General features: G+C 36.5%; 1 protein-coding gene across 1 annotated transcript in view; it reads right to left on the reverse strand.

Moving 5' to 3' along the window:
• Positions 1-9,518: 9,518 nt before the first annotated feature.
• The window catches only part of LOC122788036 (speckle-type POZ protein-like), a 127,943-nt gene continuing 122,094 nt past the window's right edge, over positions 9,519-15,367 (reverse strand). Inside the window, exon 9 of the mRNA XM_044054956.1 lies at positions 9,519-9,663. Within this exon, the coding sequence (XP_043910891.1) occupies positions 9,519-9,663 (145 nt within the window). The remainder of the gene's footprint in view (positions 9,664-15,367) is intronic.

A 15,367-nucleotide genomic window follows, 5' to 3' on the forward strand; every position in this document is an offset into this window, starting at 1 on the left:
CATGTTTGCTTAGGGCATTTGTATCCTTCTTTTTACGGATTTCATATAAATGTTTATAAATACGACTTTTCAGTTTTCTATCCGTCTTTCCTATATAATAACAGCAGCATAAGTCACATATTGCACAATACACTACTCCTTCTGAATTACAATTAAAATTCTCTTTGATCTTAAAATTCCTCTTATTAATTTGGAACACATCACCTTCCTTAATATACTTGCAAAAATGTCACATGCCACATTTACTCATATAACCACTCATTTTCATTATTCCACTATTAACCCTTTCAAAGGAGTTTTTTTAAACTCATTCCTCTCCTAAGTACCATTATTGGACTCACATCTATAACTTGTCTCATATTCTTCTCTTGTTTCAGAATAATCCAGTTCTTCTCTAGAATATTTTTTATATCCATACTATCTATAGTAAAATTGGATATAAAGGACATGTTATAGTTCCTTTCATTACTCTCTTCTATCCTAATGGGTACATCTATTGCTGTTTGATCATATACATAGTCATCAGTTAGCAAGGGTAAATAAAAATTCCTTTCTCTCTTATTCACTACTTCTATAATGGTATCATTCACCAACTTAAAGGGATAACCTCTTTTTAAAAACATATTTTCAAACAATCACATTCATCTAAGAAGTCATCCATATTTGATATTATCCAAGCTGCTCGAACTAATTGCCCTTTGACTATGGCTTTCTTCTGTTTATATGGATGAATACTACTATAGTGTAGTAATGTATTGGAATATGTAATTTTCTGTAAATTTTAGATAAAATTCTCTTATTTTCATAATCTTTACATAATAAGACATCTAAGTAAGAAATTTAATGTGAATTAGCATTTCAAGTAAATTTCAAAAACTGTGTAGTGGATCCTATATAATCTATGAATTCTTTAATTATTTCAAAATGTCCATCCCAAATCACAAAAATATCATCCAAAAAGCGGCAATAATATTTGAAAGTGAAGAAATTACTAGGAAATACATACTTCTTCTCCCATTGCATTACTACAATATTGGCATACAAGCCCCCACATGTTGAGCCCATGGCAACCCCTTCTTGCTGCAAAAAAAACTCATTATTAAATAAGATAAAATTATTCTTCAGTACCATTTCCATAAGTTGACTGTATAATAAAACATTAAAATGTTCAATTTTCTTATCATACAGAAACTCTGTAAACCATTCAAGACCTGTATTATGAGGAATAATAGAATATAGGTCCTTTATATCAATGGTAAGAAATATGTAGGACTCCTTAAATGGAATATTACTAATTGATCTTAAAAAACTCCACGAGTCCTTACATATATGTGTCTCGCTACTTATCAAATGTTTAAGCTTTGAGTCCAAATATTTTGCTAGGGGTTGTGTGATGGACCCTTTCGAATCAACTATTGGGCGCATGGGGGGCTATGCCAAATCTTTATGTAGTTTTGGTAATCCAAACATAATAGGAGTTCTTGGGTGTATGACCAAAAGATAATTTAATGTATTAATTGATATTGTGCCCTCTATAAATAAATCCTGTAATTCTTTATTAATCTTGCAGTATGCTGCATTTAATTCATTAAGAGATGATTTCAAGTACCGTCTACCATTCAATATTAATAACATTTTACTATTATAATCATCTTGATTCATTAAAACAATTCCACCCCCTTTATCAGGTTTCAAAATTCTTATTCCGTCTAAAAACATCTTAATCTCTTTAATAGTATCTACTTCCCTTTATGTAATCTCATCAATACTTCTGTGTTGAGACACTATATTCCTTATAACAATTTCATACAGCCTTTCAAATAATAATACCATAGGGTGTAATGGCGGATTATAGGTACTGGAAATTGCTAAGGGGTTTATTGTCTGATTAGATACAGAATTTTGAAACAATATTCTGAAATTCAACTTGCGGGTGAATAGTTTCAAATCCATTAGGATATTACCTATGTCACTACGTTGCCAGGGTACAAAACCCAAACCCTTTGAAAACACATCACAATGACTAGTACTTATATTAATCTGTGAAAAGTTATGAACCATAAAGTCTCCAGCAGTATTGAATAAAGGGGAAGATTGTGAGAGGGAGGAACACCTACAGCAGAGGATGGAACAACCGGAAGTAGAAATATTACAGGGTGAAGATGTTTTTGTAGAAAGGCCTGACATACAAACAGGATGTCAGGACCATTTACTACCTGAATGTTCTATTTTACTTAATACTGCCCAATAGTTGATTCAAAAGGGTCCATCACACAACTCCTAGCAAAATATTTGGACTCAAATCTTAAACATTTGATAAGTAGTGAGACACATATATGTAAGGACTTTTGGAGTTTTTTTAAGATCAATTAGTAATATTCCATTTAAAGAGTCATAGATATTTCTTACCATTGATATAAAGGACCTATATTCTATTATTCCTCATAATACAGGTCTTGAATGGTTTACAGAGTTTCTGTATGATAAGAAAATTGAACATTTTAATGTTTTATTATACAGTCAACTTATGGAAATGGTACTGAAGAATACTTTTATCTTATTTAATGAGATTTTTTTGCAGCAAGAAGGGGCTGCCATGGGCTCAGCATGTGGGGGCTTGTATGCCAATATTGTAGTAATGCAATGGAAGAAGAAGTATGTATTTCCTAGTAATTTCTTCACTCACATCAAATATTATTGTCGCTTTTTGGATGATATGTTTGTGATTTGAGATGGACATTTTGAAATAATTAAGGAATTTGTGGATTATATAGGATCCACTACACAGTTTTTGAAATGTACTTGGAATGCTAATTCACATGAAATTTCTTACTTAGCTAACTTATTATGTAAAGATTATGAAAATAAGAGAATTTTATCTAAAATTTACAGAAAATGTACATATTCCAATTCATTACTACATTACAGTAGTATTCATCCATATAAACAGAAGAAAGCCATAGTCAAGGGGCAATTAGTTCGAGCAGCTTGGATAATATCAAATATGGATGACTTCTTAGATGAATGTGATTGTTTGAAAAATATGTTTTTAAAAAGAGGTTATCCCTTTAAGTTGGTGAATGATACCATCATAGAAGTAGTGAATAAGAGAGAAAGGAATTTTTATTTACCCTTGCTAACTGATGACTATGTATATGATCAAACAGCAATAGATGTACCCATTAGGATAGAAGACAGTAATGAAAGGAACTATAACATGTCCTTTATATCCAATTTTACTAGAGATAGTATGGATATAAAAAATATTCTAGAGAACTGGATTATTCTGAAACTAGAGAAGAATATGAGACAAGTTATAGATGTGAGTCCAATAATGGTACTTAGGAGAGGAATGAGTTTAAAAAACTTCTTTGAAAGGGTTAATAGTGGAATAATGAATATGAGAGGTTATATGAGTAAATGTGGCATGTGACATTTTTGCAAGTATATAAAGGAAGGTGATGTGTTCCAAATTAATAAGAGGAATTTCAAGATCAAAGAGAATTTTAATTGTAATTCAGAAAGAGTAGTGTATTGTGCAATATGTGATTTATGCTACTGTTATTATATAGGAAAGATGGATAGAAAAGTAAAAAGTTGTATTTATGAACATTTATATGAAATCCGTAAAATGAAGGATACAAATGCCCTAAGCAAACATGTGACAGAGAATGAGGGACACTCCTTTAAGTTTTTGTGATGGATTGTATATGCACTGATATTAGAGGGGGTGCTTGGTCATTACTTTTGGAAAGAAGGGCTTGGTCATTACTTTTGGAAAGAAGGGAACTGTATTGGCAATTATTTTTTGATGCCACTAGTTGGCCTGGTTTGAATGAAAGTATTGCCATTAGTTCCCTTTTAAGAATTAGGGCCCTAATGAGATAACACTTTACATGATGTATACCTATATAACTTAATAGAAGTGCTGTCACATTGTGTGAATATATATATTTTTATCTATATGTACGACCTGATTTTGTTATAGACTTGCATTTTTATGTCTTTTTATATATTACATATTTTATATTTGTATTTATTATGTAATTAGAGTATTTAATCATATTTATTATTTTAATGTATAAGAATAAATTATTCTAGGTTTTAAATTGTACATATATACATATGAGTACATAGAATACATATATATATATATATATATATATATATATATATATATATATACATAATTTGTGGCTGCTATTAGGTTATGTGTTGACAGTGTCTACATTAATGTTTTTCACACTAATAGGAATATTCCTTTAAGGGGACGTCACTAGAACTACATACATTTTTTAAATTAATTAGAGAATAAAAAGACGTATTGTATTTGATGTCATTTGTCTGATGAAGTTCTGTGGTTCAGGACGAAAGCGCTTACCAGCTTTCTGTTTGTGGAAATAAATTCTGTTTTTTAACCAGTGGATTATCTGCTTGTTTCTTTGGTACGAAAGTACAAATTTACAACAGGTACAAAAGTACTACTGAGTTTCTGGACACCTTGGTGGTCTGTCTGTGTATTTGTAACAGTTTTTCCTGTGCCTTTGGGCACTTATATAGATGCCATAAGAATTTCAAACAAATATTAAATTGTTTGATGTATCCTTTCATAGTAGGTAATGAAGTATAATATTTTAGGCAAAACAACCATCATAGTCAAAATCAGCCTGTCTTCTATAGTTTTCAATTGTTTAAAAAGATATTGTAATTTGTGCTTTACTCAGTCACAAGACATTTGAGCTTGACAGTTACTTTTAAGGATGCATCCAGAGTAACAAACACTTCTGAACTGAGAAAGTCAAGCCTATTTAGCCCCCTATCACTCAGCAGTCCAAATATATGACAAATCATGTGAGAGCGATATCAGGGACTTCTTACAATGGAAATGATATGGGTTTAAAAACCTGACACTGAATGAAATTGACTTATTACATGAGTCAGTCAAAAACAGAATCATCAGACTTATGAAGCCTGATAAGGGCAGGAGACTTGTAATAATAGGCAACCAGAACTCTTCAGTTTTTATGTAGAACATTCTGGTTGACTCTGACAAATGCAAACAAGTTTCCATAGATAAGACTAACATTGCATACAAAAGAGTTGCTATCTCTCTCCTGGATCTTCATTCACAAAAAAATATCATTAAAGATCTATACAAATTTTTACATGATGCCAAACCCCACAGTCCCCTCAATATTTGGTATACCAAAACACATAAGTGTATTTCAGACTCTCTTCTGAGGCCCCTTGTGGCAGCAAAGGGTTCAAAAAAACTGTCTTCTGTCAGTATTTATCAACAAAATGTTGAAACCCGTTATTACAAAACATACTTATTTGTTAAGAGATTCTTGGAATTTCATAAGGGGTATTAAACACAAATGGTACAAGGAGGACCTGATTTTCATCAGTATAGATGCTCTTTCATTATTTTCAGTCATTCACAACTATGAAGGTCTACAGTTATTTGAAGAGGCTTTAATTCACTGTAACTTCCTATCCATTCCTATGAAATAAGCAAATAAGGGAATGGAGGTGTACACAGAATAGGCAAGGGGGGGGCTGGAATTTACTGGTAGAAGCTGCCAATGAGCCAATATATTGGGAACAAATAATTAGAGATGGAAAGGTAATACAATGGGAAGAGGCCAAGAAGATATTTGGACTGCAGGCTAGAGACTGCTTTCCTGTCAGGAATTGATGTCAGAGTACAGGCAAAGAGAAAGGGATAGGGGAATCCTAAGTGAAAAAACTGCATTAGTTGAGTTTTTAGATGAAAAGGGATAATTAGTAAGGCATATAAAATATTGCACAATCACTGTAGGAATCAATCAGAGGAAGTCAGAAAATATTGGGAAGTGATATTAGATAAGCAATTCACATAGTAATAATGGGAGGGTATATATATGGCTTCCAAATATGCATTGAAATTAGAAGACTTAGGATTTTTGCTTGGAATTGTCTGCATAGATACTTTTATATCCTAAGCAGACTCCACAAAGAATTTTTCCTCAGCTAGATGGCAAATGTTAGAGGCAAGATGGGGAAGAAAGACCATATATTTTTGGACTGTAATGAACGGGAAGACTTTAAAAATACCCTACAGAGTACTCTGTCAAGAATATTGGATGAGCAAATGAGTGTAACTAAGAAAATTCTTCTTCTTTTGAGCTGGGATCAGGATCTGAATTCCCCAGACATATCAAAAGTGCCAAAAAGCAGTTACTAGGAAATGGAAATCAAAGTCTAAACCAACTGTACTTGAAATAGTGAATATTGTAACAGAGATAAAAGGGCAGGAAGTAGGAGCTTTAGAGAGGGGTAGGAGAAAATTACATAGAAAAAATGAAAATTATGAAACAATGCATGCAGAAAAGTGTTTTGAAGGAAGAATGAGGTTTAAGAAAAGGCAGGAATTAAATAATTCACACACACACACACACACACACACACACACACACACACACACACACACACACACACACACACAAACTCACACACAGTGAGAGCAGAAGAGTGAGAGTGAGCCCCCAAGTCACAGCACATGTTCCTGCCTCAGTTGTTCAATTTCTTTGCTTCCAAGGCAGGGTGAAGGAGTGAGTGATCTTTAGAAAGACTTATTCCAATAGGAAAACACAGCAGTGGCTTCCCTGTTTGCGTTAGTTGTTCTGTTGCAACAAGGTGCATGGGATACAAGAAAGCAGACAAGTGTTTTTTGCATGTTGGTCTTTGTCAGTGCTCCGATTCCTGACCCTAGTGGTAGCTCAATTCACTGCACTGCTCTCTCTTTCTCATCACTCACTGTATCCCTACCTGCCCCCCCTCTCTCTTGCACATGCTCAGATCGAGTCTGCTCCTATTCTCTGTCTGTCATTAACACTCCATCCAGCAGGGGGTCCCACATGGTCTAAGGTTCTGCCCTGTTTGTCCAGACCTCATCCTCCTGGAGCAGCTTGTAGTCTCCATGGACCACCTTGTCTAACAACATTGAGGGCATCCCTGGGGCACAGCTCATCCAGAAAAAAAAAAACAGCCTGATATTAGAAAAAAGAGTGGAAAACATAAAACAAAACACAAAGTCATGGGTTACAGATGCTGTAGCACAGTCAAGTAGATGCTAGATTGTTGCTGTCTCTCCCTACAGATGATTATTGCAAAAAACACTTTGCAAACACATTATTTATGCAAGCATAAATAGCAATATTCTGTCCATTTTAATTAAAAATAATTTAAATGACAATCTTATGCTTGCTTAAAGGGTTGTGTGCATTGCCTTTTATGCCCCCTTCTATGTTGTAAGTGTGTGTCTGCATTTGTGCGGGGATTTATTGGGGGGTTCATAGATGTGCATGCCTTTATACCTGCTGCTATTTACTCAAAAGTGCACTATAAGGTTCAGGGTTAAAACCTTCAGGCAGAGGAACATGACCATGCAGGCCAGGGGTCATTTTATAAGCCAGCAATGGAAGCTCAGGGTCTTGATGCACTTGATGTAAAGTATTATAGTTTGAAATCAAACTCCCCATTTATGATTGGGATTGTGCTGCTTTGCGGAGAGAAGTACACTGGCTCCACTTGATTTTGTGTTTGTTACAGTGTATGTAATGGGCAGAAAGTATTGCTTTTGGAAAATAAAGCAGCTGTTTGACAGGGAAATCTATTTTATGGCATGCACAATATGTGTCACATTTCAGCAGTGGAATAAAATTGTACAAGATCTTGATCACTGAGGCCTAGGCGGTTGAATTAGGGGAGGGTTCTTTATTTTTTTTTTTTTTACAAAATTAGCAAAGGTGCATTGAATACAAGCTCCCTCCTTTGTATATTGCATTTAAAACATTGTGCAGTGGGTACTTCTCTAAAATGCTCTAGAGGACTGCTCGGCTTACAGGTACATAAAGTAATGTATGTGGACTACTGTTGCTGTATTGTAGTTTGCATTCTTTTGTGTTTTTTTGTTATTTGGTGGTAGCTATCTGCTGGAATCCTTCAGCATGCATGATGTTGGGAAGAGGAGTGTGCTGCTAGTAACAAGTTGGGATGTTGCAATGCCACGGCTAATGACCGCTGGTTAGGATCAGAGGACAGGCACCAGTAGAGACCTCGGGCAGAGAACAGTAGAAAGTTAGGGTCATGGGAGAATGCAGTTTGGCATTGAAATGCTTTCTGCACATAGTGCCCTAGATTCTGAAATGAACTGACAGCCAGAGGCCAAATTCAGAGTTCTTAACTACATTCCACTTAGGTAGGTTGCTTAGAAAGTGTAAATGTGGTTGCTGTAAATGTCCTGAGCAGGCTTCCCAAAGTGTGGGATGATTTTTGAGCCGAAGTACATATTCTGTCTGGTTGCATGTTAGCTTATTGTCACAAAATGTTGCAAGGTGCTTTGGATTACCCGCCCCCCCCTTTTTGTGTTCCAGGGATGCAACAAAAGGGACAGACATAGTTTGGGATGAAGATCACTATATAGTTTTGTTATAGAAAGTAATATTCTTAGCGGATCCAGATCGCCTACTATTGGTTGTAAAGCTTGTTACATAATATATCTAAATGAATGAGGTAATACAAAGAGTCTCATCCATACTTCCCAAACTCTTAGTGCAAAAAATCTGGACAAAGCCTGACAGAATGGAGGGACAAAGGCCCAAAAATAGGGACAGATTTTAAATGTTGCTATTTTAAACTTACAAAGTTGCTAAAATAACAGGATTTGTCTTGGCATGCATTTTTCTGAAGGATATGAACTCTGAAACACAACTGTATATCATTATTTAGTGACTTTAATCCTGAGATAATCCCATTGATTTGCCAGAAAATCACAAATTTTATGAAGACAGACCAAAAATATGAGGCAAAAATCTGGACAGTTGAGAGGTGTGGTCTCATCTGCATATTGCTTCCCTTAACAATCCCTTAAAAAAAAGTGTGTGTGGTCGCCATGTGCGATGAAGTGAAACTTCTGTAAGGAAGTGTGAAAGAGCTTATATTGTACTGTACCATTTGCTTTGTTTCTCACTTCCTTACAGAAGTTTCACTTCTGCCACGTTTATCGACCACACACATATCTTTTTTGTTTTATATTTTCTCCTGTGAAGGCTTTGCTGTTAAGGGACCAGAATATTTTAACCAATAAAGAGGTGTGCAGTTCTTCATATTTCTTAACACTGCTATTCACCCTTTGTCTTCAATAAGGTGTTTTTACTTGGGTCACTCTTTGCCAGAATCTGTCCTGCTGACTGCAGATTCTGTTAGGGATAGCAAAAGGAAGCTTGATACTAATGCAACAAAACTTTGTTTTCTTGCAGTTATTTTTTAATTCTATCGTTCCTTCTTCCTCTATAAGATAATTGGTACTACTTAAAGTTTGGATTTTATAGCATATGGTCACTATCCTACCACAGCCTCAGATATTAAATCCAGGACAGTAAGCAATGAATGTACTTCTCTGCAATACATAGTTAAAATTGGTGCTGATGCCACATAATACACATAATATTCTGGGACCAGGTTGTGGAAAGAGCCTAGAATGTTTTCCTCTTCTTAGAAGGTGGTTCCACAAAAACGCTTTCTCTTGATACCATTGAAGAGAATGCTTCTCTCGCCAAGTGAGGATGGTACATCATCAACGATTCCCAACCAGAAGTTTCCATGATATCATTTATATTGCTAGAAATTGAAAAAAAAAGTTACAACTTTTCAACGCCTTTGTAAAATGCAGATATTATTTAATTGCACAAAGTCCTAAACACTGTTCTTATCTCTCCATCTTCCAGAAAATGTTTAGAGGGGCAGGAATGTTAATTTTGAAGAATGCCCTTGACTGCCAGCTAGCAAACTCTCACCCAATGTTTAGGTCACACACTCAACTGTAAGATACAATCTCATATGACCTCAGTGTTAGTTTACAATATCACCTATGCGATGAAGCCTTCCACAGTAGTATCAGATAAGAATTCATTTTTCTATGTTTCCTATGCTTAAGGGCATGCAAGCCACATTGTGGCACAATTAATATCATATGTTGGGTTAGAAGGGTGTGTTAAGCCCCTGTATTCCTCACTTTCATTCTTGTCCACTGACCAAGCACAGCCTTCAACACAGGAAACAGCAGAACATAAAAGAATATAATGAATTACACACTTTCATAAATTACAGGGAAATCCACCCTTAGCTGCAGGATGGAGAGGACATCCAGACATGTCTGTCCTGTCCTGGGACACAGGAGGAGGATAAGCATCCCCCCCCCCCAGTGCAAAAGGCTTCTTCTCAGATCAGCTGATATACTGTGTATGGATTTCTTCCATATGACTTTGGAAGCCATCTGTAGTGATACCATTTGGGAATAATCCCAGCAGATTAGACTAAACCTCATAATGGGCTGGAGCCAGAAGAATCCTAAAGGCAAGGACTCAGAAGGCCAAATGCTGTAGCATCAAGGTGCCAAAAGATAATTAACTCCTGGAATTAAAGTCCAAGCAATACTTGCTGAAGTTGTGAACTAAAAATCAGGCACACAATGGTACAAATATATGCAATGGAGACATTATTGAAGCAAACAGAGGAAGTAACCATATCCTTGGTTGAATGGAATTTAATAAAAGTATTTCCAATGAACAGCTCTTCACTTCCTGGGAAAACACAAAGCAGTTAGCAAGATGCTTACTACAAGTCCATACTCCTTGAAGCAAAGTAGAAAAGGTTTCCCATCTTTTTGAATTCATACACCATCTTCAGATAAACCCTCAACTGGTATTAAACACTCAGAGGGAGGTTCTCAATATACTATATTCTATTGCAGCAACGAAAGCAAGACGTTTACTAGACTGGCTTAAGGAAAATTCCAGTACTAGTTTCCTCGAGAAAATGTGGTGTACACTTAAGGGTCACCTAATTTTTGTTAACGGACCATATGTTTTCATATTGTATAAAATGCATACTCACATCTAGGGTACACCCATTAAGTTATCCTTCAATTTTCCATTGTAAGCTTGGTGATCCTACTAGAGATAAACCAGTATTCTCCCAAGATCTCACACCTACCACCTCCCGAGTCATGTATGACTTGCTAGATAGGATGGGGAAAGTTTATGTGTTTTTTTTTCCTACACTATTTTAGTCCCCAGATTCTGCATAGATAGTAGACATATGTCACTCTAATGTGGTTTGAGACCTGTCCTCACAGACGGGAGTACCATCACACCATCAGGGAGTATGAGAAGATGGGAATTTGGCATACACAGACCTCTCAAGAACTGACTCCCAAAAGCTAACAATGCCTCCAGCACCTACTTCTCTGGGTGCCAGGCCCTATCACCTAACCTTCAGCACTCATCTGCTAATAACTGATGTCTTATCTCACATGCAGACCACCTACATTTGAAGACAGGAGTAGTGGAGTGTCTTCCCCTCTGTCACTGTCCTGGGGGATTTATGATCCAGAGGTTCTTGTATCTGAGATGGAAGAGGATGACAAGTCCCTTAAAGCTTCACACTGGGTGACCCATACTCTAAAGAAAACCCTTTACTTTCCTTTGCAATAGGCTTTGGTTGCATAGCTAAAATGTCCATCAGATGTTAGATTATTCATAAAGCTAATTGCATAGGATGTTCTGTAGTAGAAGCAATACACTCTGAGACTAGGAGTGGCACAACACAGTGTGCATTACCCTTCTGCCACTGCCTCTCTTCTACCTGACTGCTGTCAGTTCACATCTCTAAGTTGTAAAATGGGAGAACATTCCTCTTAGGGGAATTGGGAGAGTTGATTGATTCTCATTCATTATTACTAAGTGAACTGGCTGGCTTTTTGTCTGTTTGTTTGCTTTTATTTGGAGGGATGGCTTGCTGCTGCTTCTGGAACAGTTTTTTTCTTGTGTATAAATTGCTGCTGGTTGGTCTGTCTCAATAAAAGGGACAAAACATGGAAGAATAGTTTCTGTATTATTTTGGTATGGGGGTGAAAAATGCTTCATATCCATTTGCTGAAGTGCTTTCTGAGATAGATGGCCCACCCTTGTTACACTTTACACCATTACCTGGCACCATAATGCTCACATAATATTTCACCAATAAAAAAATAGATAAAATAGCAGTGAACTTGGTCTGAAAGTAGTCACGAATTGTCCTGTAACTAAAGAGACTAAAAACTAATTAATCCAAACCACCAATCAAGTCAAGTGGGTCTCCACCCCCCATAACAAGCAGTGGAAACATCAAAAATCTCACTTGCACACTGGACATCCATGGACACTGTCCAGTAACTAGAGACAAAAATGAATTAATCCAAACCACCCATCAGATTAAGCGGATCTCTGCACCCAATAACAAGCAGTGGAAACCACAAAAATCTCACTTGCATACTGTGCACCCATAGACACTGCCCTGTAACTAAAGAGACTAAAAATGAATGTAGGTGCTTAACTTCCAAGTGTTTAGACAGTAAAATACCTTAACGGCACTAACTTAAACAAGTGTTAGTGAGTGTGTTAGTGCATTCTGCTGTACAGTTCTTAATCAAACCACTGTACTGAAGAGCACATCACTAGGAAGCAACAGCTGCATAACCCTCTCCGGTAAGTGCCTCCCCCAAATAAAGTCTATTTTCTTTTGAGAAAAACTTAAATTTATAAAATAGCATTCCATTACCTCTCTTGTTTCATCTGTAACTAACTCCAGCTTTAATTTTTTTATCACCAGGTATCATCATAACACCAGGTTTCCCACCCGATTGTAGGCTAGATTGCTTAAAGCTGGGACCCAAGTAATTCTGTAGCAGCACATCTCCAGCTTGATTATCGTAGCTACAGTTCAGGTCATACATAATTACTGATATGCCCAGAGATCTAAAATTAAACACCTCCCAGTACCCTTAGGTCTATTTGCAGTTTAAAGAAAACAAAACTACAACAATAACAGGAAATATAAAAACTAAGGGAAAGCAATACCCTTAAACGTTCTCACTGCAGCTGCCCTTAATTTGGCTCTGCTGTTCCTTCTAGGTGCTTAACAGCACTCCCCCCTTTCCACTGTCTCTAACTCACATTGTTTTCCCTGTTACTCCTGGGATCATCTTCCCACCTAGCTCAGGCTTTCTCACTGACTTGGCCACTTCACTGATAGTTTATATCGCCATTGTCAGCTGACTACTGATCTGGGCCTGCCCACTCCATTTCGCCCTCATTGTGCTCGGGCTTCACTCTGCTCCCCTACCCTGTCCCCAATTTCCACCTGCCCCCACTATCTGCCAATTTATAGATACAAAACCACAGCCCCTACCCACATCCCAACCACCACCTCAACCAATCCCAAATAAATATGTGTGTGGTCGCCATGTGCAACTGCAAACATTAACAAGCTCCCACCCTCCACCCACCAAGTCGTCCTACTAAATTCTATACCCCCATGCTATAACCAGCAACCAAACCACTACTCACAAACCCTCAAGTAACTATGTTTACCTCTCATCCATTACTACTAGCTACCCTTGTTACACTTTACACCATTACCTGCCACCATAATGCTCACATAATATTTCACCAATAAAAAAATAGATAAAATAGCAATGAACTTGGTCTGAAAGTAGTCACGAATTGTCCCGAATCAAAACAAAACAAAAAAAAACTCTGACTAAGAACGTTAGAACTGAATTTAATAAAATACAAATAGCATAAAAGCAACAAGTAGTACAATAATAGACTCAGTAATTACATTCACCTTTATATCATATAAAATCACATGACCACAACCTCTTCACATAATAATTATTACATAATAATTAATACAATTCAAAAGGGAATATATATGCACATACACAATTTTCATATAAAAAAATATCATTTAAACTGCATCTGCTTTCTTACTAAAATTGGTTTCAAACTAATAGCAGCATTAATTCCTGGATATTTATCTGCGGCATACCTATCTATTCACATTCCTTTGTTTTAACTTTATTATTTATATTGCCCCCTCTTGGACTTTTGCCTATTATATCAATAACCCTAAATCTAAATTCATGACTTGAAATGTATCATTGTGGTGAATATGATAATTTGTGAACTACAAATTAATGGTGACATTTTTGTTGAACTGTTTAATTATCTGACAGTACCATCTCCTGTGATACCAATGTTATATGTCTTACCCCAAGTCCTTAAATGTCTAGAAACCCCCCCCATGGGACCTATTATTTCAGGAAGGGGTTGGGTGACAGAACCCATTTCCCTATATCTACAGTCACTTTTAAGTAGATTTATGTATAAGGTCAAGAGTGATATAAAAGATACTGCAGACTTCTTGACTATAAATAAAGTTGAAACAAAGGTATATCATTGCTGGAGCCTTCCTGTGTCCTGACAGAGTGCCCTTCAAACTATCTGGAGATATACAGAGCTAAGTATATTTTTCTGGCACTTCAGAGTTGTATACTGTTAATTGTTGCTTGACTAATTTTATACCATTGCTGGCTGACTTCAGAGTTGTGCAGTTATTTTTGCTTCACCGTATAGTTTTTCAGATCTCTGCTGTAGGTGTTGTTTTCCCCTACCGACCCTCCCTATTTCTGTCTTGTTTAAATTTGGAGGCTTTTGCAGTTGCCCGCCCCCACTGTAGATTTGATCTGGGACACTCCCCCCAGTCCCATCTCTTTACCTCATTCTACCTAATAGACTCCTTCTGTACTTGTTTTTAGTCATTTTTAATTTAATTGCATTTTTTTAAAACTGTTTGGTCTAACATTACTACATACTCAGGTGTGCTAGCTTGCACTGCATTTGATTTGTTTTTACTGCTGTTTTAGCTAATTTTCTCTATATAAAAAAAATCAGCCTGTTTCCTACCTTTCCTGTAACTAGTGTAGTCCAGATTCAGATTTGCTGTATCCAGGCCTGTATGTAAGCTTCTGAGCCCCCCCCCCCCCCAAGCTTTCTGTGTTGGAGGGAAGCCTTCTAGCTTATCAGTGGGAGTGGTAAGCACTAGATAACCTATCTACCACATAAGGAGTGGTTCTGGCCCAGAAATTGTAGTTATTGGCCATTTGGGCAGTTTTTCCATCTCTCTCAACTTTCTGATTTAAAAGCCCTCATTTGCACTTGTTTCCCCCTTTCCTGTAACTAGTTTAGTCCAGATACAGATTCTTAGTTTTAGCACTTGAATTTGCTTATTCATGATCAGCACTTGTTCAGAACTTGTTGTAAGCACTAAATAACCTACTAATTACTACAGCACTCAACCTTCCTCATTACCTAGAGGAAAACAGATTTGGTACTTACTTTTCTCACTTGCTTACAGAAAAACAGCTCTTGTACTCACTTTCCTCACTTATCTAGAAAAAAATAGTTTTTTATTCAGGCATGTTCAAGGGTCAGCTCCCAGT

The sequence above is a fragment of the Protopterus annectens genome, chromosome 13.part0 (genome assembly GCF_019279795.1).
Source record: "Protopterus annectens isolate FY-2018-M chromosome 13.part0, PAN1.0, whole genome shotgun sequence".
NCBI lineage: Eukaryota > Metazoa > Chordata > Ceratodontiformes > Protopteridae > Protopterus > Protopterus annectens.